At 43.8% G+C, this 26,639-nt stretch overlaps 1 protein-coding gene across 1 annotated transcript; it reads right to left on the bottom strand.

The window, feature by feature from the left end:
- Nucleotides 1-462: 462 nt before the first annotated feature.
- LOC139464639 (mucin-5AC-like) lies at nt 463-26,639 on the bottom strand. Its single transcript, XM_071246164.1, is given in 39 exon segments — nt 463-938; nt 1,629-1,680; nt 2,076-2,210; nt 2,387-2,470; nt 2,893-3,137; nt 3,522-3,576; nt 3,738-3,784; nt 3,942-4,157; nt 4,744-4,803; nt 5,111-5,233; nt 5,386-5,536; nt 5,713-5,808; nt 6,462-6,655; nt 7,051-7,341; nt 7,534-7,644; nt 7,987-8,137; nt 8,600-8,907; nt 9,279-9,410; nt 9,551-9,731; nt 10,220-10,383; nt 10,842-10,977; nt 11,423-11,748; nt 11,860-11,937; nt 12,980-14,854; nt 15,033-15,429; nt 15,820-16,055; nt 16,506-16,637; nt 16,913-17,239; nt 17,652-19,022; nt 19,199-19,417; nt 19,772-20,601; nt 21,119-21,269; nt 21,392-21,798; nt 22,010-22,145; nt 22,454-23,271; nt 23,529-23,676; nt 24,109-24,545; nt 24,675-26,126; nt 26,493-26,639. Coding segments are annotated over 39 exon segments (12,756 nt in total). The 5' UTR covers nt 26,630-26,639; the 3' UTR covers nt 463-591.

The raw sequence follows: 26,639 nt of genomic DNA on the forward strand, positions 1-26,639 counted from the left end.
ATAAAAAATCGCTTCCCCTTTCCCGCGATTTGTGGAGCATTTATTAATTCATTCATATAACATTAAATAAGTTAAAGAACGCCCGTTCTTTTATATGACTATAGTTAATTTGTTAATCTGATTGATGGGTTTTGCAACACATGGCTTTCCAATTCTTTGGGGTTCATAAAACTTGTTTTGAATAGTATGGTTATCCTACGAAAGTACAATAAAGATTTTGTATATTAATATTGCTTTTATTGACTTCCTCACCATGATTTTGCAATAAATAAGTGTATAACATCTTGAAACTAAGTGCACATATCATTAGTAAGACATTCAATTATATTCATTGGTGAAAACATTAACAACTTAATGTGTCAACCTGTGTTGTTCAGGTAAACGGTTCAGAACATTGCACATTCCAGAAAATGTATAACATATATATGTACAGTTTCATTTTGATACGAAAACTTAAACATAAATCATTTTGAGCATTGTAATCACAGGTTCATGAATAAATAGTTTTTTCAATTTATGTCACGTTGTCACACGGGAATGGTAAGGATTGTACCTCACTTTCACAGGCCGGAAGCAGAAGTGGGTTTGAGATTATGCTCCATTTGAGCATGCGCTGCAGCCACATGTTTCCGGTACGTTGTAGGTCTTAGTGATCTTCCTGCCAGTACCGCAAACAAGCTGGACAGACTTGGCTACCGTCTTGGCTGGCTGGCAACATAGGCATTTGTTGTCGAAGCCGCGCATGAGTGAGGTGTAACTTGAAGTAGAGCCACAATATCCTGCACATTCCTTGAGTTCTGGGATTGGTTCCACGTTAGAGCAAACCTCACCCTTGTCATTGACCTTGAAGAAGCCAATGGATTGCTGGACTTGTCCGAACATCAGTCTGGGAGTGCAACTCTGGCATACCGAGTTGGAGGAGTTGGTTGGCACCATATCTGCAAATATATGAATCAAGTTTGTGATAGGAAGGAGACGTTTCAAACAATCGATAAGCTGCTTGCTGTATTTGTTGTTCAACGCTAAACTCAGCAATATTTCAGGTACATGATGGCGACCTAAATAATCAACACAAGACCAGACAAACCAGTGACTGATATAATGTCCATGGGAAGCAGACAATGGACTTTCGTAACCAAGATATGCTCGAATGTCTCGGAGATACCTGGTTAGATTTTCATGTCCGAGGACAGTTTTTAGATATATTCATACAACTCGACTCTGTAATGTATGTTCTGCCAGTAACACTTGGTCATGGGTTCGAATCCCAGATTTACTTCTTTCAAAATTAATTTTATGATGGTGTTGGTGACATGATATGACACAGTTGAATGTTGTTCAAGCAGATCTTATTGGAACCCATTCACTCACTGTGAGAGAACAAAGTGGTACAATCAAAAAATGCAAATCCTAAGGCTCTTCGAATCTTTTGTAATGATACCATACTAATTTTCTTTATTCTGTGACGTTATCACTGCAGGCTACCACTTGTGAGGATGTCACTTTAGTTCTTTTATGTGTGCTTCATTTAATTTCTCCACTTTCTTTGATTTGTCCTGGTTAATCATCCGGGTTTAATCAGTGCAAGGCCAAGCGCGTGAATGAAAAGGGAATACACAAGCACCCACCTGTAGGCACGCATCTGAGACAACATCCAGTCGAATCGTAGGCCTTTTCGCTCTGCAAACACAGAATACAAAGGACACGGATGAAATACATGGACTTCTACATCTATATATGTATCGAGACTAACTTGAGATCGTAGTGACGCTTGAATACGCGGCAAACGAGCAGATATTGCAATATTTGACCCAATTTCCCATGGCACCATGGATATATGGACATATCTAACAACATAGTGCTTATTTGACAAGGGGAGGTGGGGTAGCCTGCTTGTAAAAGTACTTGCTCGTCATATCGAACACCCGGGTTCGATTCCCACATGAGAACAGTGATGGAGTTGATGCTGTTGTCTATCGCCATAATATGTCTTGAACATTGCCGATGCATCTAAAACTTATAACTCACTGCTTTGGCAGTGCCACTTAATACATCCACTTAGTTCTTATACGTACTCCTGTGCACACGGGCAACTTGTCGATACTTTCACACTGTATTTGGGTCTGCTGGAGGATGAAGTCGCCCGTCATAATGTCCACTGTACACATCTTCTCGAAACACTTCATAGAAGATGGGATCTTCTCCCCTTGCTGTTAAATATAGTAATAAATATGGTAATTAGTTTTCATATATTCGATAGAACATTTTAACTGAAGTAACGTTCGAATATGAGATACATTTTACTGAAACGTTGACACTTAAGTATAAGATTCAAAAGTGTCCTGTTGATTATGTCGATGTATTTCTTTAAGTTGCCTTGACGTACTTTGTAAACTTTGCCGTTGTCAACGCAACCAGTCTTCATACATTCACCACAGCAGGTGCCGTCGGTGGTGCGTCTCTCCTCTCCCTGTGGATGTAAAGGGCGGTGTTAATGCATTGTCACAGTCTGTGTGTAACGACCTTGCGTAATAAGGCAACGACGGATTTGAATAAGCATTTGAATCTTGTATTATGCGTATGTTCAAGTAGGCTACAAGCAGGGCATATGTCCACATTGTACCACGTCATGGCTAACAAGCTATCAGGACACTGCAAACAGACTTATCAAAATCAAATGAAATCTTTAAACGGTGATATCATATTGACTCGATATATCGTTTAAACGGTTCAACGTCATTGTACTGGCCCAAAAAATTACCAACACAATGTCCTTAAATCGAAATCCTACTTTTCACGAAAATACGGACAATTCCATACGTTTTGACGGTCTCTATGACTCCGAGTAAACTTTCACTATAACCGATTGCAAGAACCTGTCAGGGCACTAACCAGTTTGCAAGCAGAACACTGTTGTTCATGGCATGTTGTTTCTGCAGTACCGCTGGTGGTGTTGACACACTGGCAGGTCTTGCACAGGCCATCCGCCCATTGCTGGCCAACAGTGTGGGTCACCTCGACTGGCTTGGGGCGGTCCACCTCCTTACCATTGGTCACAACCTTGGTCATTGAGTATCTGCAGACGGGAATGGTGACGGCCGTGGTCACCACGGGGAAGGGACTCGGAGTGCCGGCAACTGAGGGACAAGAATAATATTTGTAGTATATCCTGAACCTGCTGTTCAAGTACATCAATAGAACCACATAGGTTTGACGCCAGTATGTGAAAATACTTTTCATTTAATAAACAGGGGTGTAAGTATATTATTATCAAGAAAACTAATAATTGATATCATTGGAAATCCCCGAACGTGCAACCCTTTGTTTTTTTTCAAGTCTTAGCATTGAAGTTGTTTTCTCCAGCGAAATACGAAGCACAAACATCTTAATGTTATTAATAAACGATGCATTACAGTTGGGAACATATCCAGTATCAATAGTTGTTTTACTCTCGTTAAAAAATAATACAATAATAAGTATAAACATAATTCTTATTGCTAAGTATTATTAATTCTACCTACCACATGCCTTGGTTGTGCAGTTGCAGCCACCAAAGATGTCCACGACCTGGGATCCCTGAAACAAATCAGTGTCTTTACGTTAGCCATATACACCAGTACCAGGTGAGGTGTTGCATTTACAAGCGCTTATAGCTTTCAGTCGAAGCTTTGTTTTAAACGAAACATACAAAGCATTGTAGGCATTGGTCACAACTCTAAATGGTTGTTTGAACTTACGAAAGCACATGGTGGTTGTGCAGGAACTGGACACTTTGGTGGACACACTGAAACAGAAAAGAAATGACATCACAAACCCTCATCCTTCTTATACGATTGCAAATTACCGTTTTTATACCATTTGGAAATATAATGTGTCCCCGTTGAATTTCTTTTTCTAATTGACTTATCATTCGGAGAGTCCGTCAGGAACAGAAAACTCACCACAAGTGTACTCCGGGCAACACCTCTCGCCGCTGTCGACCATGGTGAGGACCTCAGGCTTCATGCAATCCTTGAAGATGGTTGGGCATTGACGTGGCTCGCAGACAACCAGATACTCCTCACAGCAACTATCTGGGCTCTTGATGACCTTGGCGACCTCACCCTGGTTCAGTGGAGGCTGAACAAGGGGAGAACACTTCACATCGACACAGGCAGCTGAAACAGCAGATTATGTGCCGTGTTTGATTGTGATACGTGAAGACGTTGGGGACAAAATCGTCTCTAGTGGTCATGGTATTGGTAATCATATGATAACCCGAGCAGAAACAGAAAAGAAAATAATCTCAAACCTTAAGCCAAAATAAGACAGTGCGATGACAGTTTGGATAACGAGGGAGATACACCTGGACAAAAAAAACACTTACTAAATAGTTCCGTTTTTTAAGAGTATTCTTTTGGAATCGTATCTGTTTCAAATTCAATGGCAACACACGTATATTATTGTTTACATAATAACATTTGAAATATAAATCGAAATGGGTAATAAAATGATATGCATTATAACTGTTTCAAGGTAATATCTATTTGACAACCCTTTCATAATCTTCCTGTGTTTCTTTCTATCATATGATATGACCATATGGAGTACTTATTGCCCATGAGTTATCGGTGGTATATTGGACATTTATTAACATGACGTGAATGTTGTATGTAGGTATGTCAAACTGATACATAGATCTGGACATAGGAAAGCAAAGTGCGTTACTTTTTTCTATGTGTATATACCAAACATCCGACTTACTTGGAGTAGGCACGTGTGGTGGTAGGTGGACGGTGGTGTTGGGCACAATGCCTGTTGTCACTGTAACATAATGGGTATTTATTTTACACCTTGCTGTCAGATACAGGAATTACTTAAACAGATATATTTGCTATATCAGCTACATGGTTATGATATCACATAGCTCACTGTCGTAGTCACATTTGTCTCAACGAAATAAACGTGGCTTCCAAGAAACTTTATTTTCTAATCAATGTATCAAAATATTTGAACAAGTTGCTTGAAAATGTGAAAAACGTTTGCTGCGGGCGTTTCTTTAAGTGGGGTTCTTTATGTGTACAAAAAATAAAGTTTTACCCACATACATATATAAAGTACGATTACTTACCAATCTTGACAGGTGGGGTGATAATGTCGTTAAAATGACTTGTTGTCAACTTTGGCGCAGCTGTTCCTGGCATTGTTGGTGACGGTGGTGGGGTGCTCGGCAGTGTGAAGATAGGGGTGGACACTAGAACATACAAGACACGTCAGTGAGTAATTCTTGCGGTAATTATTGTTGCTGGAGACACCAACAGGGGAAATTGATGAACATGTTTACCTCAATGTTGTTGTGAAATAACGAGGCAATGCAAAGCTCGAGATCATATTTGGATAACTTACTGCATCCAAACTCATCAGTGGTACAATCAACGACACCATCACATCTGGCAGAGTGAGGGATGCATTGGCCATTTCCACAACGGAAGTCTCCAGTTGCGCATGTCTCACACTCGCACTCGCATGTATCCTTATCCAAAACGGTTGAGAGACCCTGTGAGAAAAAGACGAAATATGTCAGTCATATATATTCAAATCGTGACATCATGGTTTATGGCTTTTTGGATTTATAGTCAGAAACAAGGCTATATATTGTTTTTTTCATTTACGTTTTGTGAAGTTACAATGAAAAATGCTTTATCTTTATAGTTCACAGTAACAGATACTGACCTCTTTGCAGGGTGAGCAGGTCTTGGGCAGACATTTGACCTCCCCATGGACACACTGGCAGGTGTCACAGTTGCTGTTTTGGGTGATTCGACCAGGCTGAATAGAGAAATGTATAATACATTAATAGCGGCCATAAAATGTCCGAATTCCCTGGACTTCCTGATCGGATGGCTTGTCCACATGACGAAAGAGGTTTACCGGCAGGCAGCTGACAAGGTAAGAATAACCTTTTTTGGCCTCCATGCCCTGCTACACATTCAAGCCCTACAGCCAGATATCCAGATAACAGTCATGTCAAATTATCGTCTATTACAATGTAAATCTGATACAATACAACAAGGTTATGCTCAATAATGCTTAACGCTGCAGTATTCCATCTATACCTCGAGGACTGTCAATATTCGAATATACAGGCCGGACACACTAGTTGCTGGATGCAAGGGCAACGATCCACGCCGTCAGGGTACGACAGTTTCATCTAGATCGCATATTGTGACCAACCAATCCAACGTGAAACACACAGAAAAGTTGTGATGCTGAATTTAAATTCCTAATGATTATCTATGTAAATGATTGATTTAATTAATTTAAGTATCCTAAGATGCTAACCGTGGATGGAGTGAGAATAACTACTTTGCTAAACTCTGGCCGTTTCAGTGAATCATCTTCTAACACGCAAAAAATCAAGTTTCATTCCGTTACTAACATTACAAAAAAACGCCTCAACGGAAGAAGTTAGGACTACTTACCAAAACAACTTGACCATCAACCATGCAGGGACACTCGGCCTTCTTGACACACTTGACTCCGTTGCAGTAGTAGCCATTGGAGCATCCTTCCTTGGGACACTGACTCAGGTCCATTCCTGTGTAGCAGGGGATGACGTTGATTGGGGGAGAAACGGATGGGCCGGCGGTGGGTGTGGCGGTAGGAATCTTAGACACTGGAAGAGATGGAATATAGTGAGTTGGGCTAACAATCTTTAATGATATTTTTGTTGTGTCACGATTCGTCTGCTTAATATGGAAGGACAGCCCGAAGTGAGGTAGGGCTTCGGTATTTAAGGCTCTGTGAACCAACCGGTATGGTGCCGACAAACCTAGGATCATAATTTGGCTAATCGAGAATTGAACCCACCATCATATTAATTAATATGTGCCTGAACAATAGGGAAGGAACAATAGTAGGTATATGGATAAGATAGGCCCCTTTCCGAGATATGTCAACAATGTCATTGTGAACTATGGTTACAAATCCATTTTTTTTATCAATCAGTAAATCAGGCTTATTGTCATTTGGCCTTCTGTCCCAATACACAGATAATGGGTCAATACTCACAGCATTCTGGGGTCTGTTTCAGACAGCCAAGTCTGACTTCATAATTAAAGCACATTGGTTCCTTCTGGTGAGCGTTGTTACAGATGAGACCTTCCCACAGATTACAGGTAACCTTCTGACCCGTCTCGCCGGAAGCGGTGTGGTCGGGTGTGGCGGTTCGGCACTCGATGCTCATTGGCTGCTGACATGTTAATGATGCCTTCTTCACCTCCTCGATTGGCTCGCGGTCGCCATTGGATGTAAGCGTCACGTGGCCAATATCGATCCATTTGTCCCAGGTAACACATCCGGCTAAAGAAAGATGACGATATTTAATAAGTGAGTGAGTAACGTTTTGTGGCGCTTTTAGCCATATTACAACTATACATTGGTGGCATCAAGACGTTGGCTGTACACATTTTGTTCATGACGAGAGTTCAACCCAAGTTTCTTTGGCATATCACACGAACGCTTTAACAACGAGGCTACCTCACCCATGCCTACCTGGAAGGAAGGGTGGGACTGTTTGGACTTGTGGAGGTACAGCGGTGGAAGAACTGCCCGGCAGGGGAGAGGCGGTTGGTTTGAGGGGGTTCACTGGTGTAGGCGACATGGCTAGTAAAATAAATTCATGGTTATAGGCAACTGAAGACAAAACTATTATGTTCGTGAAACACCCCTTGATCGAAGGTGAAAACAGCTGAAGGACCTTCTTTACATTCTTCTTCTATGTGTCTATTTGAACGCATATTTGACCAAATATTACAGTCCGATAATGATCAAACCAAGAGTCGTTTTGGAATGAACCTGTCATTCGACTCCACGACAAGCGGATGAAATCAGCTAAGGGACGCAACTCTGCACTCGAGGATGGTGGCAATTCACAACACTGGAGCACCAGTGCCTCCTCTACATAACAGAAGTGCTCGGCAGCACATACTTCTTTCCATCACTTACTTGGGTAGCTCTCGAAGCATCCATGGATCTCGAACCTCAGGGCGATCATGCCGCTCCATGTCTGAGGGCTAATCCTGATATAGCGGGCTCTGATTGGCGTCATGAAGGTGTTGGTCACGGGAGTCAGGTTGTCGAAGTTGCCGGAGAACATCTGTCAATGAAAAATAAACTGAGTATTTGTGTAGAATCCACACCACTTTTTTGCATTTTTAATAATTATTGTCTTTTTGAAGATTTGCTAGTTGTTGGCGACTGATATACATTTATAGTGATTAAGCTCTCATTATATATAATCTCAATGCTAGTTAAAAAAATAAAAGAAATACAATCGAAAATATGCTCTTTAATAGCGCATGGGCTGTTAAAATGGTTAACAATGAAATATCTTATTGTCCGATGGGAACAGTAAAATGAGTGGACTATTTCTTTTTTACTTGATGAAATACACCAATACATTGTTCGCGTAATCATATCCGTCATTTAATATCCACATATGACTTTCATAGTATTATATAAACATAACCATATTCTTGAAAGCTTAGGATGAAAACCTTACTGAATTATTGTAGCCTTATTCCACCACAAAGTAGTAACCTGGTCCCCATTTACGCACCATATCCTCTCCCTTGGTCTCTCTGTAGGCATTCCAGTTGGCACCGTCGTAGGAGTAGAACACCTTGTAGGAGGTCACGTAGCTGGGCGCCGTCGGGCGGCCCTGAGTGGTGACCCCGGTAATGATCCTGGGAGCAAGGAAGTCGACCTGGATGTACTGGTTCTTGTTCTCAGTGGCGGCCAACCAGGCACTGTTTCCTCCAAGACGTGCACTGATGGCGGAGTGAAGGCCGTCGCGGTAGGAGGAGGCGGAGATCATGTCGTTGCGGATGATGCCGTTTGCCATACCCATTTCTTCTCTGCATCCAGCTGCACATACGGAGAGAATGGGTTATAGGATGATGTCTTGTTATGTCTCGATGTGATGGTTTCAATCGGGATTGCGGGAAGGAGATACCACATTTGCGTTGTTGAAGGACAAAGTTGTGTGTTCATAATATTAGTGAGTTAGTGAGTGAGAGAGTTGGTCTTAACGCCGCTTGGAACTTTATTCCAGTTATATCAAGGTGGGTCAGCTTCAGGTGGGAGGAAATCCCGAAGTGATGCTGGTATTAGACGTTTACCACTTTGGTAAAACTCCCAATCATAGGTTTCCGGCGTGCCCAAGGACACAACTCACCTCAGACGACTGGACCACCCGTGGCCCCAATAAAATTAGTCAAGGTATAGAATTGACTTACCTGGTATGTTTGGTGTTGGGCTTGCTGTCAGTTGAACTCCCGGACTTGCTGTTGGGGTTCCACTTATGGCTTGACCTGGGCTTGCAGTTGGGAGGCCACTTCCGGTTTGACCTGGGCTAGCTGTTGGTACGCCTATGAATGGTAAGTGCTTCTTTTGTTTATCAGGTCACATATATAACACGTAATCGTAACATCTGAAACTCATATTGGCAATGGTGCTGTTTCATTTTTTAGAGAGAAGTATTTGTCACCACCGGTAAGGTGTAACTTACCGGAGCAGTCGCAGTGGTATCTGACTCTGTAATCACTGCAGGGGATGGGGGCGTTGTCTCCGTCTTTACAGACGAGACCCTTTTCAACTGTACACTGCACAATCTCTCCAGTACTGTAGGATGGAATCTCATCAACAGTCTCACATTCCACCTTGTCGACCTTACCACTGGGACAGAATTCCTGGAATACAAGGCAGCAAATACATTATACACCCTCCCAAATACATTATACACCCTCCCAAATACATTGTACACCCTCCCAAATACATTATACACCCTCACAAATACTTCATGTGTCCTCCTAAATACGTCATGCAGTCTCCCTGTTTCTAGGTTTGTCAGCACCATACCCGTGCTTGGGGATTTTGCCTCGGCCCCTTCCCAATCTAATATAAGAAGCTGACACGCCGTGATATAACTGAAACACTCTTCAAAGCAACGTTAAACTCAACCCACTCACCCACTGACTCATCAAGGACCTATTTCAAACACATCATGTACCCCTCTCATAAACCCCATTTAACCTCTCAATTGCGTCATGTACCCTGTCAAATACAAAATACCCAACCCCCTCAAATACACCATTTAATTTCTCAATTATGTCACGTGCTCTGTCAAATACACCAGGCGATACATTGGAATGGACTGACCAATATCGCCCATACTCACAGTGAGCTGCTGATCGGTCATGAACTCATGTTGTCCATCTGTGGCCCTGTTGGTGTTGACCCAGGCTGACCAGGTGCTTGTCACACAGGACTGTTGGGGCGCACCAGTAGGACTTACTGAAGGACCAGCAGAGGGCACCAGGGTAGGAAGTACTTCCTCGGGAGCTACAAGGAACAGGGTTCATAGCAACTGAGATTGCAGATGGTGTCTTTATGTCTTGCATACTCAGATATACAGTGTGTCACTACATATTGAGTGAAACAAGGCATGAGTGTCCCAATTGCTTTCCTTAGTCAACAAAGATCATTGGTTCGAAAATAAGTTTTATCCAGAATATATTCCTTGACATGTCAACACCATGCCCGTGCCCATGTAAACACACAAATACCCGCATTAACATCAGCTTTTCCTCCAATATTTAACATCAACGATAAGGTATGAATGAAACGATTTTCATAGTGATGCAAAATCCCAACTAACGATTACAGGCAAAAAATGCGATGGAATTGTATAATTTGAATAGTACGTTTCATTATTGTGCTTAACTCGTTTATTATATAAAGGAAGAATGCTTGTAACTACGCTGCTTTACTGCCATTATAAAGTACCCTATATAGCTTACCCCTGCAGCCAATGATGCTGAATCTGAGAGCGATTGCACCTTCCCATACAACTGGCTGGATTCTGATGTACCTAGCAACAATTGGTTTCAACACTGTTCTCACTGCACTGTCGCCATCAAAGTTTCCGTTGAAGATCTGGCGAGATAACCAATGAATTGATACACCTATGGGTACACATGCCACAAATATCTATATTATTAGCCACATGTCATACATATTGACATTACATTGTACAACTGTTCAATAAGAAAGGAAAAAAAGTCAAACATTTTTTTAAACATTAATGTCACACATATTGAAACAGATTTGCACAGAGTATTGTTTATGTTATCTTGATATTTTTCTTAATCAGACTGTGTTGTACATCAGTGCATGTAGAGTCGTTAATAACTTACGTGCCTTTTTGCATGATGTTTTAACGGAAACTCCTGTGGGTGCCAGAAATTGCAAAGGCAGCGTAAAGAGTTAACTAAACCAGTACACGCCAAATTCAATTCCCTTGGTGATTGCTCGTTGCAGGACACAAACGTGAGTTTTAAGATTATCTAGTAGCATACACACAGAGTCGTAAGAACAGTACCTTAGGAGAGCCAGCAGACTTTTCATAGTATTGGAAGGTCTTGCCATCGATAGAGTAAGCGATCATGAATGCCTTCACCCATTGGGATGATCCTTCCCGTCCTTTGGTGATAATAGCATTGATATATTCAGGGTGGTCAAATCTGGCCTCAATCCATTGTCCTTTGTCCATTATCTTGGGCATCCAAGCTCCGATGTTGACTTTATCGGAAACTGCATCAATATTAGATCTTTGTGGTCCTGCATACTCAGAGAGGCTGGAGGATGCGCTAAGATGATTGTCCGGAACTTCAAGCGCAGCAGTGTTGGTCATTGGATTAGGGCAGACTGAAGGAGAGAAACAGTTTTATTCAAAGTATGAAACACGTGCTGAGATGTGTGGCAGACATGAAAGATGAGTTATTTATACAATGCAGATATTTAAAAAAAAATACTTACTAAGCACAGGTGTTGTGGTTTGGCCAACAACTGCTGTTGTCTGCATGCCTGGGGCTACACTGGATGATGATCCAAACACTGGAAGATGTGGAAGCAATATGTAGCTTTAATACTGAGCCTAGAGTTTAGTGGGATAAAACTAAATCTCGATGAAAAGTAGACGTATAATCAATTATCATATAATGGGTAGGTTTCTCGGCAGGATAAAGCCAACAGACAAAAACGATATCCGTTGGGGTCATATGCGGATAGAGATGCAAATATCAAAGGTCAAGTAGGGACTACTTTCAGTGTTTATAAACAAACATGGCGTCGCACTTGTCATTTGGCGATCGAGTCAGAATCAACCATCGTGAATCTGGATAAACTACAGGGATAATTGATACAATTATTAAAAAAAAAAGTCTTATATACTGAAAGTCAGTGTCGAACTGCGACGTAACTAAGGCATTTTATAAGTTTGGGCAACTTTGGAGATATAAATTTCGAAACAATTTTGCGAGGGCACTAGGCCTAGCCAAGCGGGATCAGAAGCCATATCTGTGCTTGTAGACCTCTGCGGCTTGAAACCTTTTCCACAAATAAAAATAGTTGGGTTTAGGCGAAATATGTATGAATTGTTACCTTGTTTCGTTTTGGCGCTGTGTATACATCTGACTACACTTCTTAACGTTATGACAGAACAGGCCGACTGTGAACAATCACTGGCCGTGATGTCTCATAGACTAGGGTTAGAGTAGCTTCCCTTTGACAAAGGGCAGTTACTCTAGCGGACAGACCGATGGATTGTCGCGAAAGGCAATTAAAAACAACTGTTGTTTAGCGTATATGTTGCTTCGCCACTGTATAAGAAACAGATTTCAGTTTGAACTATATTGACTACTGTCACTGTCCGACTGACACATCACCTACCCTGTGACGTAATAAATATTAATGCGCGCATTCCAGGAAAACTCGCAATGTTTCGGTAATGTTTGTGAGTGAGGGGAAGCGATTTTCAAGCACAGAATTAAAGAATGACATTATATGATAAAGAGGTTATCACGCTTGTAACACACTCGCGTGATAACCTCTATTTATATACATAACACCATGAAGAAGAGACGGTGATTACTTATACCTGGACTGGCTGTTGGGAGACCACTCTGTCCTGCACTTGGACTGGCTGTTGGAACACCGCTCTTTCCTGTTACACCTGGACTGGCTGTTGGCTGACCACTCTGCCCTGCACTTGGACTGGCTGTTGGAACACCGCTCTGTCCTGTTACACCTGGACTAGCGGTTGGCTGACCACTCTGTCCTGCACTTGGACTGGCTGTTGGCTGACCACTTTCCCCTAAGCCTGGAGTAGCTGTTGGCTGACCACTCTGTCCTGCACTTGGACTGGCTGTTGGTTGACCGCTTTTTCGTGTTACACCTGGACTAGCTGTGGGAAGTCCACTCTGTCCTGCACTTGGACTGGCAGTTGGTTGACCGCTCTTTCCTGTAACACCTGGACTAGCTGTGGGAAGACCACTCTGTCCTGCACTTGGACTGGCTGTTGGAACACCACTCTTTCCTGTTCCACCTGGACTGGCTGTTGGCTGACCACTCTGCCCTGCACTTGGACTGGCTGTTGGAACACCGCTCTGTCCTGTTACACCTGGACTAGCGGTTGGCTGACCACTCTGTCCTGCACTTGGACTGGCTGTTGGCTGACCACTTTCCCCTAAGCCTGGAGTAGCTGTTGGCTGACCACTCTGTCCTGCACTTGGACTGGCTGTTGGTTGACCGCTTTTTCGTGTTACACCTGGACTAGCTGTGGGAAGACCACTCTGTCCTGCACTTGGACTGGCAGTTGGTTGACCGCTCTTTCCTGTAACACCTGGACTAGCTGTGGGAAGACCACTCTGTCCTACACTAGGACTGGCTGTTGGGAGGCCGCTCTTTGCTGCACTAGGGCTGACTGATGGTTGTCCAAGAATACTTGGTGTACCCGTGGGGAGACCTGTCTGTCCTACTACTGGGCTGGCAGTTGGAAGGCCACTCTGTCCTACGGTCGGACTGGCTGTTGGTACTTTAGAACAATCAACACCCTTTGGCTCACACAACACTCTTACTTCATAATCAAAACATGTGCCTCCTACCATCTGCTTATTGTTACTGCACATTAGACCGCTGTATTTCATATCGCATGTTACACCAACCTGGCCAGATTCCGAGACGGATTTATGTGTCTTGCTGTCTCTGCATTCTAAAGCTGTGATATCTTCAGTGTGGCAAAATTGGAACTGTTGTCTGAGATTAGCAAGCAATTCCATTTCACCAGTATTGTCAGGTGTGTTACTATTCATCCACTTTGTCCATCCACAGACAGTTGGCACCGCCGTTGGAAGACCAGTCTGTCCTATACCTGGGGTGATAGTGGGAAGACCGCTCTGTCCTGTGCTTGGACTGGCAGTTGGTTGACCGCTCGTTCCTGTAACACCTGGACCGGCTGTTGGAAAACCACTCTGTCCTGCACTTGGACTGGCTGTTGGTTGACCGCTCTTTCCTGTAACACCTGGGCTGGCTGTTGGTTGACCACTCTGTCCTGCACTTGGACTGGCTGTTGGTTGACCGCTCTTTCGTGTAACACCTGGGCTGGCTGTTGGTTGACCACTCTGTCCTGCACTTGGACTGGCTGTTGGTTGACCGCTCTTTCCTGTAACACCTGGACCGGCTGTTGGAAGACCACTCTGTCCTGCACTTGGACTGGCTGTTGGTTGACCGCTCTTTCCTGTAACACCTGGGCTGGCTGTTGGTTGACCACTCTGTCCTGCACTTGGACTGGCTGTTGGTTGACCACTCTTTCCTGTAACACCTGGACTGGCTGTTGGAAGACCACTCTGTCCTGCACTTGGACTGGCTGTTGGTTGGCCGGTTTGTCCACTTGGGGAGGCAGTTGGTTGACCCGATTGTCCGCTTGGGGAGGCAGTTGGGAGTCCTGATGGTCTAGTTGATGGAGATACGGTTGCTGAAATCACAAATTAATGTTATTAGGAGTCATAACGTCTTACTCATTTCATTATCTGTATGTTACCAATCAAGTATTCAACATGTATTAGAATACATAACCACGAACACCATTGACAATCATCAGAAAAATAAATTGGTCAAAAATGAAAAGTGATAACTGTCAAATATGGACTCACATGCACATGGACAATAGAAGCGGACCTCGTAGTCCCCACATTTGCCACTGTTCTCCCAGTTGTAGCAGGTGAAACCAGTTGTGAGGTCACAGGATACCTTCTGTCCAAACTCCATTGCTGTAGTCTTAGTGGATACTTCACGGCATTCAATGCTCAGTGGATGAGCACAGAAGAAGTTTGTGGTTCTCAGTTTCAGAATCGATTCTATATCACCATCGCCAGTTGTTGGCTTGTCAACGTTGATCCAGTTGGTCCAATGACATTCTGGTTGAATGGTTGGCTGAACAGACGGCCCTGCTGTAGGGACGCAGCTTTCATCCTTTGTGCAGGCTTCAGCATTGTTGAAGCAGTGGCACATTGAACACTCATCAAGTGGGTTCTTGTAGAACTCGAAGGGCTGAACAACAAATATACTTAGATGTTTTAAGTATGCATAGCGGTATTTTGGGAGCCACATGCTTCAATTGTTAATGAACTGGCCATTTGATATTCTTTTGTTGGTGTGGGGGCAAAGAGAGGCTGGGATTTTATCGAAATGAAAATTAGAACTAGTATTTTAGAAGCTTACATGTAATGTTGTTCTTAATTTGGCCTTATTTTACACATGACAAATTTTACAACGTGTCTTCATGAAGAATAACATCATAAATCTTTTTGTCTCTGTTTGGATAATGTTATGCTGTTTCGAGTCAAGACACTCTTCCTTACAACTGCCTCATTGACTTTTTTAAAGGTGACAAAAACGCACGATGACTCAAATCACGCATATCAGAGAATGGAATCCTACCTTAGCAATTGTACCATCTGGTTTCTTGCATGGGCAGAGCTCTGCCTTCAGACATTGGCCATTGTAATTGAGTCTCTCGCCATCAGCACATTTAGGAACGGTGATTGTCTCATCTTTGCAGCCTGGGACACATTGTTGAGGATTTGTGCCGTCACAGATATCCCCAGACACAGCGTTGCAGAGTTGGTCACACGTGTGAGCACAGGCATTCCACATCTCTCCAGGAGGACACACAGCTGGGAAGACAAATTATTCCACATTCAACTGAATACTCCCCTCCACTGTCATTCGAGCAGGATCAGAGTTCCGTAAAAGCATACTGGGGATTTGCATGGTGAATAAATTAATGGATATATGAAAAAGGGCCATCTGCCAAGTATCAGTAAGGACAATCTTCAGGTTGGGGATCATTCATGGATCATATAGGGTTATATTCCCAATACTGAAAGGTCACAGGTCCATTGGACAAATACCGTATTACAATTTATATGAGGAGATTACTATGATTACTTTCTAATTGACATGGCATGATAAATAAACATTGATGAGTCATGTAATATGCGATCTACAAACTATATTGCCTCCCCAAAGACTCTATGTAAATTATTTGCGACCATTTAAATGTAGGTTTACATAGGAGGCGATATTTTGCGCCCAGCAGCCGCTTCCTCTGTGAATCAACGTACCAGTCGTCGTTCTCTCCAGGGGAGCAACGGTCGTGGGTATGTATGAACTGCCTGTGACATGAGTTGACACGTGGACCACGCCTGTAGTGTGGATGTGGGGAGCACCTGTTGGACCTGCAGTTGGTATTGGACCTGGAGAACGGAACAGTTAATACTGAAAAATTGGATCATGATATCACAATAATATGCTTGCTTACAATACTAGCATGTGGGTTGGTGTGATTTTCGTCATAGGCGATCTAAGATTTAGACCCATAAAGAAACATATAACAGTTATAACAGAATATATAACGTCAAAGCCAGTGAATAACCAGTAAAAATTACATGAATGGGTCACTGAAAATCAGTGATGTGCAACTTGAGTTTTGGAAGAAATGAAGGAAATTTGACTCCTTGTGTATAAGTACCCTTGCATGTGTCTTCCCAACAGAGAACCCTAACTTCATAGTCGTAACACTTGGAAGACAGCTGCTCGTTGTTGTAGCAACGGAGACCATTGTCCACATCACAGGTGACTCTGCTCTGACCAGCCGCACTGGACATCGTGTTTGTGCCAGCAATTCTGCACTCGATCTGCTTCATGTTCTTGCAGACGCCATGCTTAGTCTTGATGGAGTCAATGGTTTCCATGTCACCATTGCCTGAGTCTGGAGTGTCAATGTTGATCCACGGAGACCAGTCACATCGGATAGCAAGCATCTTGTTGGGTGGTGTTAATGTCACCTGCGGAGTTCCTGGAAAGAAAATAATGGAATAAAGCTCATAGGCATTTAAATTGACATATAAATGTTGTTGCCAACTGTAATGAGCGAGTGAGTGAGTGAGTGAGTGAGTGAGTGTTTTGAGGAGATTTGAAATTGTATATTATGGCGTGTCAGCCTAATGTGAGAGGAAAAACACCGAACTGATGAATGCATCAGACGTTTACCACTTCGGTGAAACCCACGGGTATGGTGCTGACAAACATGGAAACAGAATCCAGTCGAATCGGATTAGAACCCACGATCATAGCTTTCTGGCGTGCCCAAGGGACACACCTCTGTACAGCGAATTGCAGCGTCTTAGACGACTGGAGCTCTCCCGTGCCCCACTGTCATATGTGTAATTAATATATGTTATTGTTAGATCACAATTCAGATTACTCACCACTACAGTCGCAGAAATAGCGGACCTTGTAGTCGGAGCATGGCACTGGGGCATTGTCTGCGTTGTTGCAAGTGAGGCCATTCTTCAGGTCGCAAGTTAAAAGTTCTCCAGAGCTGTAGGATGGGATATCGTTGGTATAACATTCAATCTTGGTAATCTGGCCTCCCTTACAGAATGAAGACAACTCATCAGGAGTCATGAATTCATGGTCTCCATTTCCTGACTCTGGCAAGTCTCTGTTCACCCAGTTGGAGAAATGACTTTGGGAACAAGATGTGACAGTGGGGACTGCTGTTGGTTGACGACTCAATCCGGCACTTGGACTGGCTGTTGGAGCACCGCTCTTTCCTGTAACGCCTGGGCTGGCTGTGGGAAGACCACTTTGTCCTGCACTTGGACTTGCTGTTGGAACACCGCTCTTTCCTGTAACACCGGGGCTGGCTGTTGGAAGACCACTCTGTTCTGCACTTGGACTGGCTGTTGGAACACCGCTCTTTCCTGTAACACCTGGACTGGCTGTGGGAAGACCACTCTGTCCTACTATGGGGCTGGCTGTTGGTGTACCTGCTGTACCTGTAGGGGGTGAAGCAGTTGGTGCACATTGGCAGTAGTACATGATCTTGTAGTCACTACATGGCATTGGGAAGTTGTCTTCATTTCTACAGATGACACCTTGGTTTTTGTCGCAGGTCATAATTTCACCACTACTGTAGGACGGGATATCATCAACAGTTTCACATTTGACTTCCGTAATTTTTCCTCCTGGACATAATTTGGTTAACTCATCAGATGTCATTGATTCATAATCGCCATCCCCAACATTTGGATTATCTCTGTTGATCCACGAAGACCACCTGCTGTTGGTACACTGATTTTCACTGGCAGTTGGTGTACCACTTCCTTCAATTCCGGGGCTGGCAGTTGGTGTACCACTTCCTCCAATTCCGGGACTGGCAGTTGGTGTACCACTTCCTCCAATTCCAGGGCTGGCAGTTGGTGTGCCACTTCCTCCGATTCCTGGAGCTCCGGTGGTTACTGGTGTCGTACAGTCACAGAAGTATCGGATCTTGTAATCACTGCAAGGCATTGGGAAATTATCAGCATTGTTGCAAGTGGATCCACCTGCCATTGTACACTGCATTACTTCACCGCTGCTGTAGTATTCGATACCATCGACTGTCATGCACTCAATCTTGGTGAGTGTTCCTCCAGAGCAGTATTGTTTCTGCAGCTCTGGCGTGATCTTCTCGTAGTCTCCTCCACCAACACCAGGTTTGTCCTGATTGATCCAAGAACTCCACTGACTAGTTGTACAGGTGGCCGCGGAAGGAACCTCTGTGCCAGATGTTGGAGGTTTGGCTGTTGGTGTACCTTAACAGAAGATGACATATAATCAACAGACTGCCTTACTTTACAATCGTTTTCATTGGTTAGGATCTATGCTGATTATATATCCATGTTATATCCCATAAAGATTTACAATCACATTTCAATGATTGAGTGATACAGAAATGAATATGAACAACTGGAAGAAACAGTTTCCTTACTCTCACACTTGCACTTGAATCTAAGTTTGTAGTCATGACACTTCATTGGTGTGTTGTCACTGTGCTTGCAGGATAGTCCAGTTTGAGCATCACATTTGACAATATCACCACTGAGATAGTAAGCCGTGTTGTCCGAAACTGTGTCACACTCGACCTCTCCTACAGAACCACCAGCGCAGTGTCTGTCAAGGTCTTCTTTCGTCACCTTTTCAGTCTCACCTGAAACAATTATATAATTCACATGAAAGAAGTAGCACCGCCTGGTGGTTAAAACATTGTCACACGGATTCGATAACAAACTTGTACAATTGATGAAGCACATTTCTTGTTTGCCTGGTGATGTGGTTGGAGTATATAAAAGCAATTTAAAACGCTCACACTCCTAAAGCAATTATAAGTAGCTCGTGATTCTTTTGGGACAATAGCTGGAAAATGTCAACTCTGTACCTAGCGAAGTAAGACTCGGTCAAATATCGATTATGTGAATACTAATGTTAAATACTGAATACCCCAAGGTCCATTGCATAGACTCTTTTGCCTCACGAATGACTGATATGAACAGTGTATACTCACCGACAGCATCAGGTTCGTGTCTGTTGATCCAGTCGGACCACTTGTTGTCACATGTCTTGGGGACAGCAGTGGGGATGCTAGGATTTGCTGATGGGGCTGCTGTGGGCTTGCTGCATTCATCACAGAAGACTCGAATTTCATAGTCGGAGCAAGTTTTGCCTCCTTTCTGGTCGGTGTTCATACAGACAAGGGATTTGGTGTCAAGGTTACACATGACTCCTGTTTCTCCAGTCTGGTCAAACGGTATTTTGGCAGCAGCTGTTCTGCATTCCATTTTCTTGACGTACTTGGTGTCACAGATCTTCACTACGGTCATCATGTCCCAGAACGACTCATACTCGCCGTTGGTATCTGGAGTGTTGGAGTTGACCCAGGGTGTCCAGTACATGCAGGAGGAGGTAGATGGGGCGGTCGTGAAAACAGGTCCGACTGTGGGACCAGCTGTTGGAATAGCTGTTGGAATAGCTGTTGGGACTGTCAGTCCAGTTGGTACGGATGGGGTGGGAGAAGGAAGCTGGCATCCGTAGACATTGAACCTCATTCCGATAGCTTCATGCCATTCTACTGGTCTGATTCTTATGAAACGTGCATTGATTTCAGCGAAGACGTTCATGAGTGGGGTGTTCCGATCAAAGTTACCCTCGAATACACGTGGAACTGTGTCTGTTGGAGCAGGGTAGATTGCGTTGAACGTACGCCCATCGTTGCTGTAGTAGACCTCGTACTTGGTCACCCAAGTTGCACCATCAGATCGTCCTTGAGTAGAAACCCCCGCTATTGCATAGCTTGCACCGAAGTCAACCTCGATCCATTGTTTTGTATCTGTGTATCTGCATTTACACAATCATAATATATCAGGCACATTCTGTTAGTTTTGATCTATCCAGGAGGGGCCTATGAAGTCGAGTCATTACATTAGTAGTATATATAGCATTATGCGTATACAAGGTTATATGGAATAACAGTTGCAGTTTAGACGTTGACAACTTTGCAGGACCTTTGGAAATGCAACACATGTATCATCCCATTTTGAATATGTACTGTTTATAAGTTGAAATGTTTGAACCGAACATAACAAAAATGACAGTGGGCAGTAAATTCAAAGTAATGCACATGCTGATACCGTTTGAGAAGCATGTCTAATTCATTTCTTTATTAGGGTGGTGGTAAAGCTTATCAGTCAAAGCATTCGCTTGTCACGATGAAGGAACGGGTTTGATTCCCCACATGGGTACAAGATGTGAAGCCCATTTCTGATGTAACCAGCCGTCATATTGTTGGAATATTCTAACAGCGACGACACAAAAACACACTCTCTCATTCTTTTATTTATGTTATTAGACTCACTTTGGAATCCATCCTCCCGAATAAGATCCATCCTTCTGAGTATAGGGCCGTGCGCGCTCGGCACCGGTGAACTCGTTGAGGGAGGAAGACGCTGTGAGTTGTCTGTCACCAATGAGACCGGGGTTTTGGATTCCCATGGGAACATCACATTCTGAAAACATAAACACCTTGCATGAAGATATCTGAACTAACTCTTATAACTGCCATAGATCGGAAATAAGAGACTTCAACATCAGTGATTTCCCATGATGTATATAACATGTCCTGACTTACTAAGGAAGGGTCCTGGCGTAGACTGTCCACTAGGAGGTGAGGCTGTTGGAACACCAGGAACAGGTGTTTGTGGCTTGGGCTCTGGTGGTGTGCATCCAAGGATATTGAATCGCATGGCAATGCCATCCTTTGACCACTCCACTGGAACGATGCGGACATACTGTGCAGTGATGTCACGGTTGAAGAGGTTCCTAATGGGTGTGCTTTTATCCATATTACCTTCAAAGATGGCTGGTGTTGACTCTCCAGGGATAGTTGTGTATGGGAAAAAGTCGTTGCCGTTAAATCCAAGGAAGACATTGTATTTCGTAACCCATTTAGGAGCTTCGGGACTACCTTGTGTCATCACTCCAGAGATAAGAGTTGGTTTCAGGAAATTCACTTGAAGCCATTGCTTTTCATTTGATCTAAAGAAAAGAGTTCTTGTTACAATAAACACACACGCTTACTTAATCACATGTTCTAATTACAAGTTGAAGTGGGTTCAATCTATGGTTGATTTATAGATAAAAACGAGGTAGAAACATCTGATAAAATTGACTCAATAATCTAAAAACAAACAAGAGTTATTACACATGGGATTACAGTATGCATAAAAGTATGTGCATCAATACTCACGATGGACTCCATGCTCCCTTGGTGTTGTATAAACGTCCTACTGATGCAGAATGTTTGGCATCAAGAGATGATGAAGATGTGAGCTGGCTGTTGCTGACAAAGTAGGAGTTTTCGATACCCATTGGGATGAGACACACTGAAAAGATTATTTGAATTTGTTCATCATAGAATGAAGAGGGGGTAAATATAAAACGTCAATGTCAAATAAGACTCATTCTCCCTTATCTGCCGAAACCGACTCCAAAAGGTGTTTGCAAAAAAGTGTAAGAGTCCTGTCCTACAGGTAACCCCCCACCACTCACACAAAGTAACCCAGATTTACACAGCAAGAGTTGCAGAGATGTAACTAAGAGTTACATTTAAACCACATTTATAAGAGGCTCTTAACTCTTTCTCCCTTCACAAATGGTAAGAAGATATGCAGGATACATTATAACAACCTACCTGATTGTGTCGTGACTTCAGGGACTGGGCTGGCTGTTGGCAAAAGACTCTGTTCAATGCCCGGGCTAGCTGTTGGCTGACTATTTTGCCCAGGAACTGGACTGGCTGTTGGGGCAAGGCACTCACAGAAGTAGCGGATCTTGTAGTCACTGCATGGTATGGGCATGTTGTCAGCATTATTGCAAGTTGACCCGGTTGTCAGTAAGCACTTCATGACTTCTCCACTGCTGAAATATTCAATATCATCTACTGTTTGACAGTCAATCTTTGTGAGTTTCCCACCAGAGCAGTACTGTTGTTGCTGTTCTGGTGTGATCTTCTCAAAGTCTCCTTTACCAGTATCAGGCGTGTCCTTGTTGATCCAGGGGGTCCAGTGGCTGGTTTTGCAGGATGCTGTGGGGGGACTTGCTGTTGGTACACCGCTCTGTCCACCGAGTGGTGGACTAGCTGTTGGAGTTCCTGGTCCAGCTGTCGTTGGTATTAATGGATTAGCTGGGGATGGATTGCAGCCGAGGATGTTGAACCTGAGGGATGTCACTCCATGAGACGTCACTGGAACAATACGGACGAAACGTGCAATGATATCTCTGTTGAAAAGGACAGGAACTGGAGTTTTGGAGTCAGAGTTGCCATTGAAAACCTTGGCGGGCTTGCCTCCAGTGCCAGTGTAGTCAGTGAAAGTTTTGCCATCGAAGCTGTATCTGACTGTGTAGGTCTCAACCCAACCGTTGTCCTTTCCAGATCCCTGGGTTATGACGCCAGAGATAGTTTTGGGCTCCAGAAAATCTACCTGAATCCAAGGTGTCTTATCTGTGGGTCTGTAACCAAAATTGTACACGCATGAATGTGGATTTTTAAATGAGTAAATTGTCTGAAAATACCTTCATACATACATCTGCTGGTGTGTACTGTTTTACAAACATAGTGTTACTTTACTTAAACAGCAATCCACATTTTAGGTAACGGTTATTAAAGTTTTCTACTCAAATCAACACCGTTATACATTGACTTGAAGGGACTGATTGTTTGTATCAATCCACTTCAGCAAATGATGGCACAGACAATGTTGACTTACGCTGGGACCCAGGATCCAGCAAATTCATCCGTTCCTTGGTTGATTCGTGCATAGATTGAACCATGTGCCTTGTCCTTCTCTGATGAAGCAGTCAACTCACTTTCACCAACAATCCTGTAGTTTTCCACTCCCATTGGAATAGTGCAGACTAGAAAACATCAATATTATTTTTCTATCGAAGGTGGAGGCAGAAATGATAAATACAATAATACTAATCTTCTAGGTTATGGTCGTTAGGAATACAATTCAATGCTTTTGTCAAATCTGGAGTTTGTCTTGCTACTGATATCTTTGCATTACTAATACTTCAAAAGTTCTCAAAAGTATTACTGCGGCATTCGACAACATTCATCCACACATTGACACCACATAGTTTATCACCCCTTTTACATATACATATCTTTTGAAAATGATTCTCTTGTATTAAGTATGGTTTTAGGAATAATCTGTTCTGGAGGTTAAATCATTTGTCATACGTCTCTGAAGATGTGCAGTCATATTTTTGATGTGATTACAATGCTGACGTTATATGAGTGATTTCTTGAAGTACAGATACTTAATTGGTGTGTGAGGCACTCACCGGGTTCCAGCGTTGACACCGGTGATGGCTCGGGCATGGTAACTCCAGTTGTCACAGTGAACTCAGGGGCAACTGTTGGCTTGGCCGTAGGAGTCGCTGTGGGTGTAATGCTTGGCTTGTAGCAGCCAAGCATGTTGAAACGCATTCCAATGCCAGCTGGGGACCAGGCGACGGGAGTGATCTTGATGTATTGAACAGTCACCTGCTGAGGGAAGATGTTCTTCATGATGGTGTTCCGGTCACTGTTGCCAGTAAAGATCATACTCTTCCCTGTCGCCGAGTCTTTAACAGGAATGAAGGTGAAGCCGTCAGTACTGTATGACACGATGAATTGTGTAACCCATTTGTCACTGATGGGGCTTCCTTGTGTCAAGATACCATTGATGACCTGTGGCTTCAGAAAATTCACCATTATCCACTGGTCACCGTTGTTGACTCTGTTCAAATGCAAATTGTTTGATATGAGAAATTCTCTCAAGCTTAAACTCTTCTCAGAGATTATGTCTGATAAAATCCAAGGATGATTATTAACTACAACTATGATATTTGATACAATATCTACTAACTTGGGTGACCATGCTCCAAATTCGTTGAAGAGACGTCCAGCAGGAGCAGTGAATCTGTTGCCACTAAATCCTGATGCTGTGATCTGAGTGTCCTTGACAGTTAATGCGTTGTCTATTCCCATTGGTTGACTGCACACGACACCTGTGAATGAAATGTATTTCAGTAACAAAACAAGTATATAGCACAAGATAATGACATATTTGACATTCATATGCTTTTACATATGAGTAGATATCAGATACTAACTGGACGACACTCCTGGTGGGACTGCAGTTGGGCTTCCAGAGACACCTGGTGGGACGGCAGTTGGGCTTCCAGAGACACCTGGTGGGACGGCAGTTGGGCTTCCAGAGACACCTGGTGGGACAGCAGTTGGGCTTCCAGAGATTCCAGTCTTGGGTGAAGCAGTTGGGCTTCCAGAGACACCTGGTGGGACAGCAGTTGGGCTTCCAGAGACACCTGGTGGGACGGCAGTTGGGCTTCCGGAGAATCCAGTCTTGGGTGAAGCAGTTGGGCTTCCAGAGACACCTGGTGGGACAGCAGTTAGGCTTCCAGAGACACCTGGTGGGATGGCAGTTGGGCTACCGGAGACACCTGGTGGGACGGCGGTTGGGCTTCCGGAGATTCCAGTCTTGGGTGAAGCAGTTGGGCTTCCAGAGACACCTGGTGGGATGGCAGTTGGGCTTCCGGAGATTCCAGTCTTGGGTGATGCAGTTGGGCTTCCAGAGACACCTGGTGGGACGGCAGTTGGGCTTCCAGAGACACCTGGTGGGATGGCAGTTGGGCTTCCAGAGACACCTGGTGGGACGGCAGTTGGGCTTCCAGAGATTCCAGTCTTGGGTGAAGGAGTTGGGTTTCCAGAGACACCTGGTGGGATGGCAGTTGGGCTTCCAGAGACACCTGGTGGGACGGCAGTTGGGCTACCAGAGACACCTGGTGGGACGGCAGTTGGGCTACCAGAGACCCCTGGTGGGACGGCAGTTGGGCTACCAGAGACCCCTGGTGGGACGGCAGTTGGGCTACCAGAGACACCTTGTGGAACCGCAGTTGGGCTACCAGAGACACCTGGTGGGACAGCAGTTGGACTTCCAGAGACACCTGGTGGGGCAATAGTGGCTGGTCCACTTGTGAGCCCTGAGCATGACAGAATATCAAAACGGAGAGCAATCATGCCATTCCATTCCTGGGGCTGGATTCTAACATATCTGGCAATTATTTCCCTGTCAAACAAACCTCTGACCTGAGTATTTCTGTCTGAATTGCCATTGAATACAACTGTGGCCGTTTCCCCACTCCTGGTGTAAGGAGTAAAGTCAATTCCATCTATACTGGTAAGGACAGTGTATTTTGTGACCCAGTGATCCATGGATGGTCGTCCCTGTGTTACCACTCCAGTGATGAACTCAGGATGTTTGAGGTCAACTTGTAACCATTGCTCTTTGTCGTTCATTCTGAAACAAAGGATGATAAAAATAAGACCCTTTCCTTGTGATCAAGCGATCAGCAACTGCCATAAATTCCATCATCACGTACGAAAATGTATGGCAATCGTTCGTTTGAAACGCCCTACCCCCGGAACAAGCTCAGCATTCACATTAGATCACAGAAACAGTTACGTCGTCCCTGCTCAACGTCGTCAAGACCAGCCTTGATGTTTGATAAACTGACATTTTTCACGGACTAAATATCTGTATGTATAAGACACATAGAGGTAAAGGAATATTAACGTCCGCGATAAGCAACCATAAAACTAAACGTAAACTATAACCATGAAGACTTGCCCACAATAATAAAACTATAGTTTCTTTGACATATACCTTGGCATCCATGCTCCTGCAAGGTTTCCTTCTTTGGCTGTATCCAAACGTCCCCTATCTGCCTCAAAACTGTAGTCGAAAGATGTTGAAGAAGAAAACTGGTCCCTTCCGAAAAGATCACGATTTCCAGTGCCCATTGGGATGTCA

This window comes from Haliotis cracherodii, unplaced genomic scaffold (assembly GCF_022045235.1).
Source record: "Haliotis cracherodii isolate W230 unplaced genomic scaffold, xgHalCrac1.p SCAF_17, whole genome shotgun sequence".
NCBI lineage: Eukaryota > Metazoa > Mollusca > Gastropoda > Lepetellida > Haliotidae > Haliotis > Haliotis cracherodii.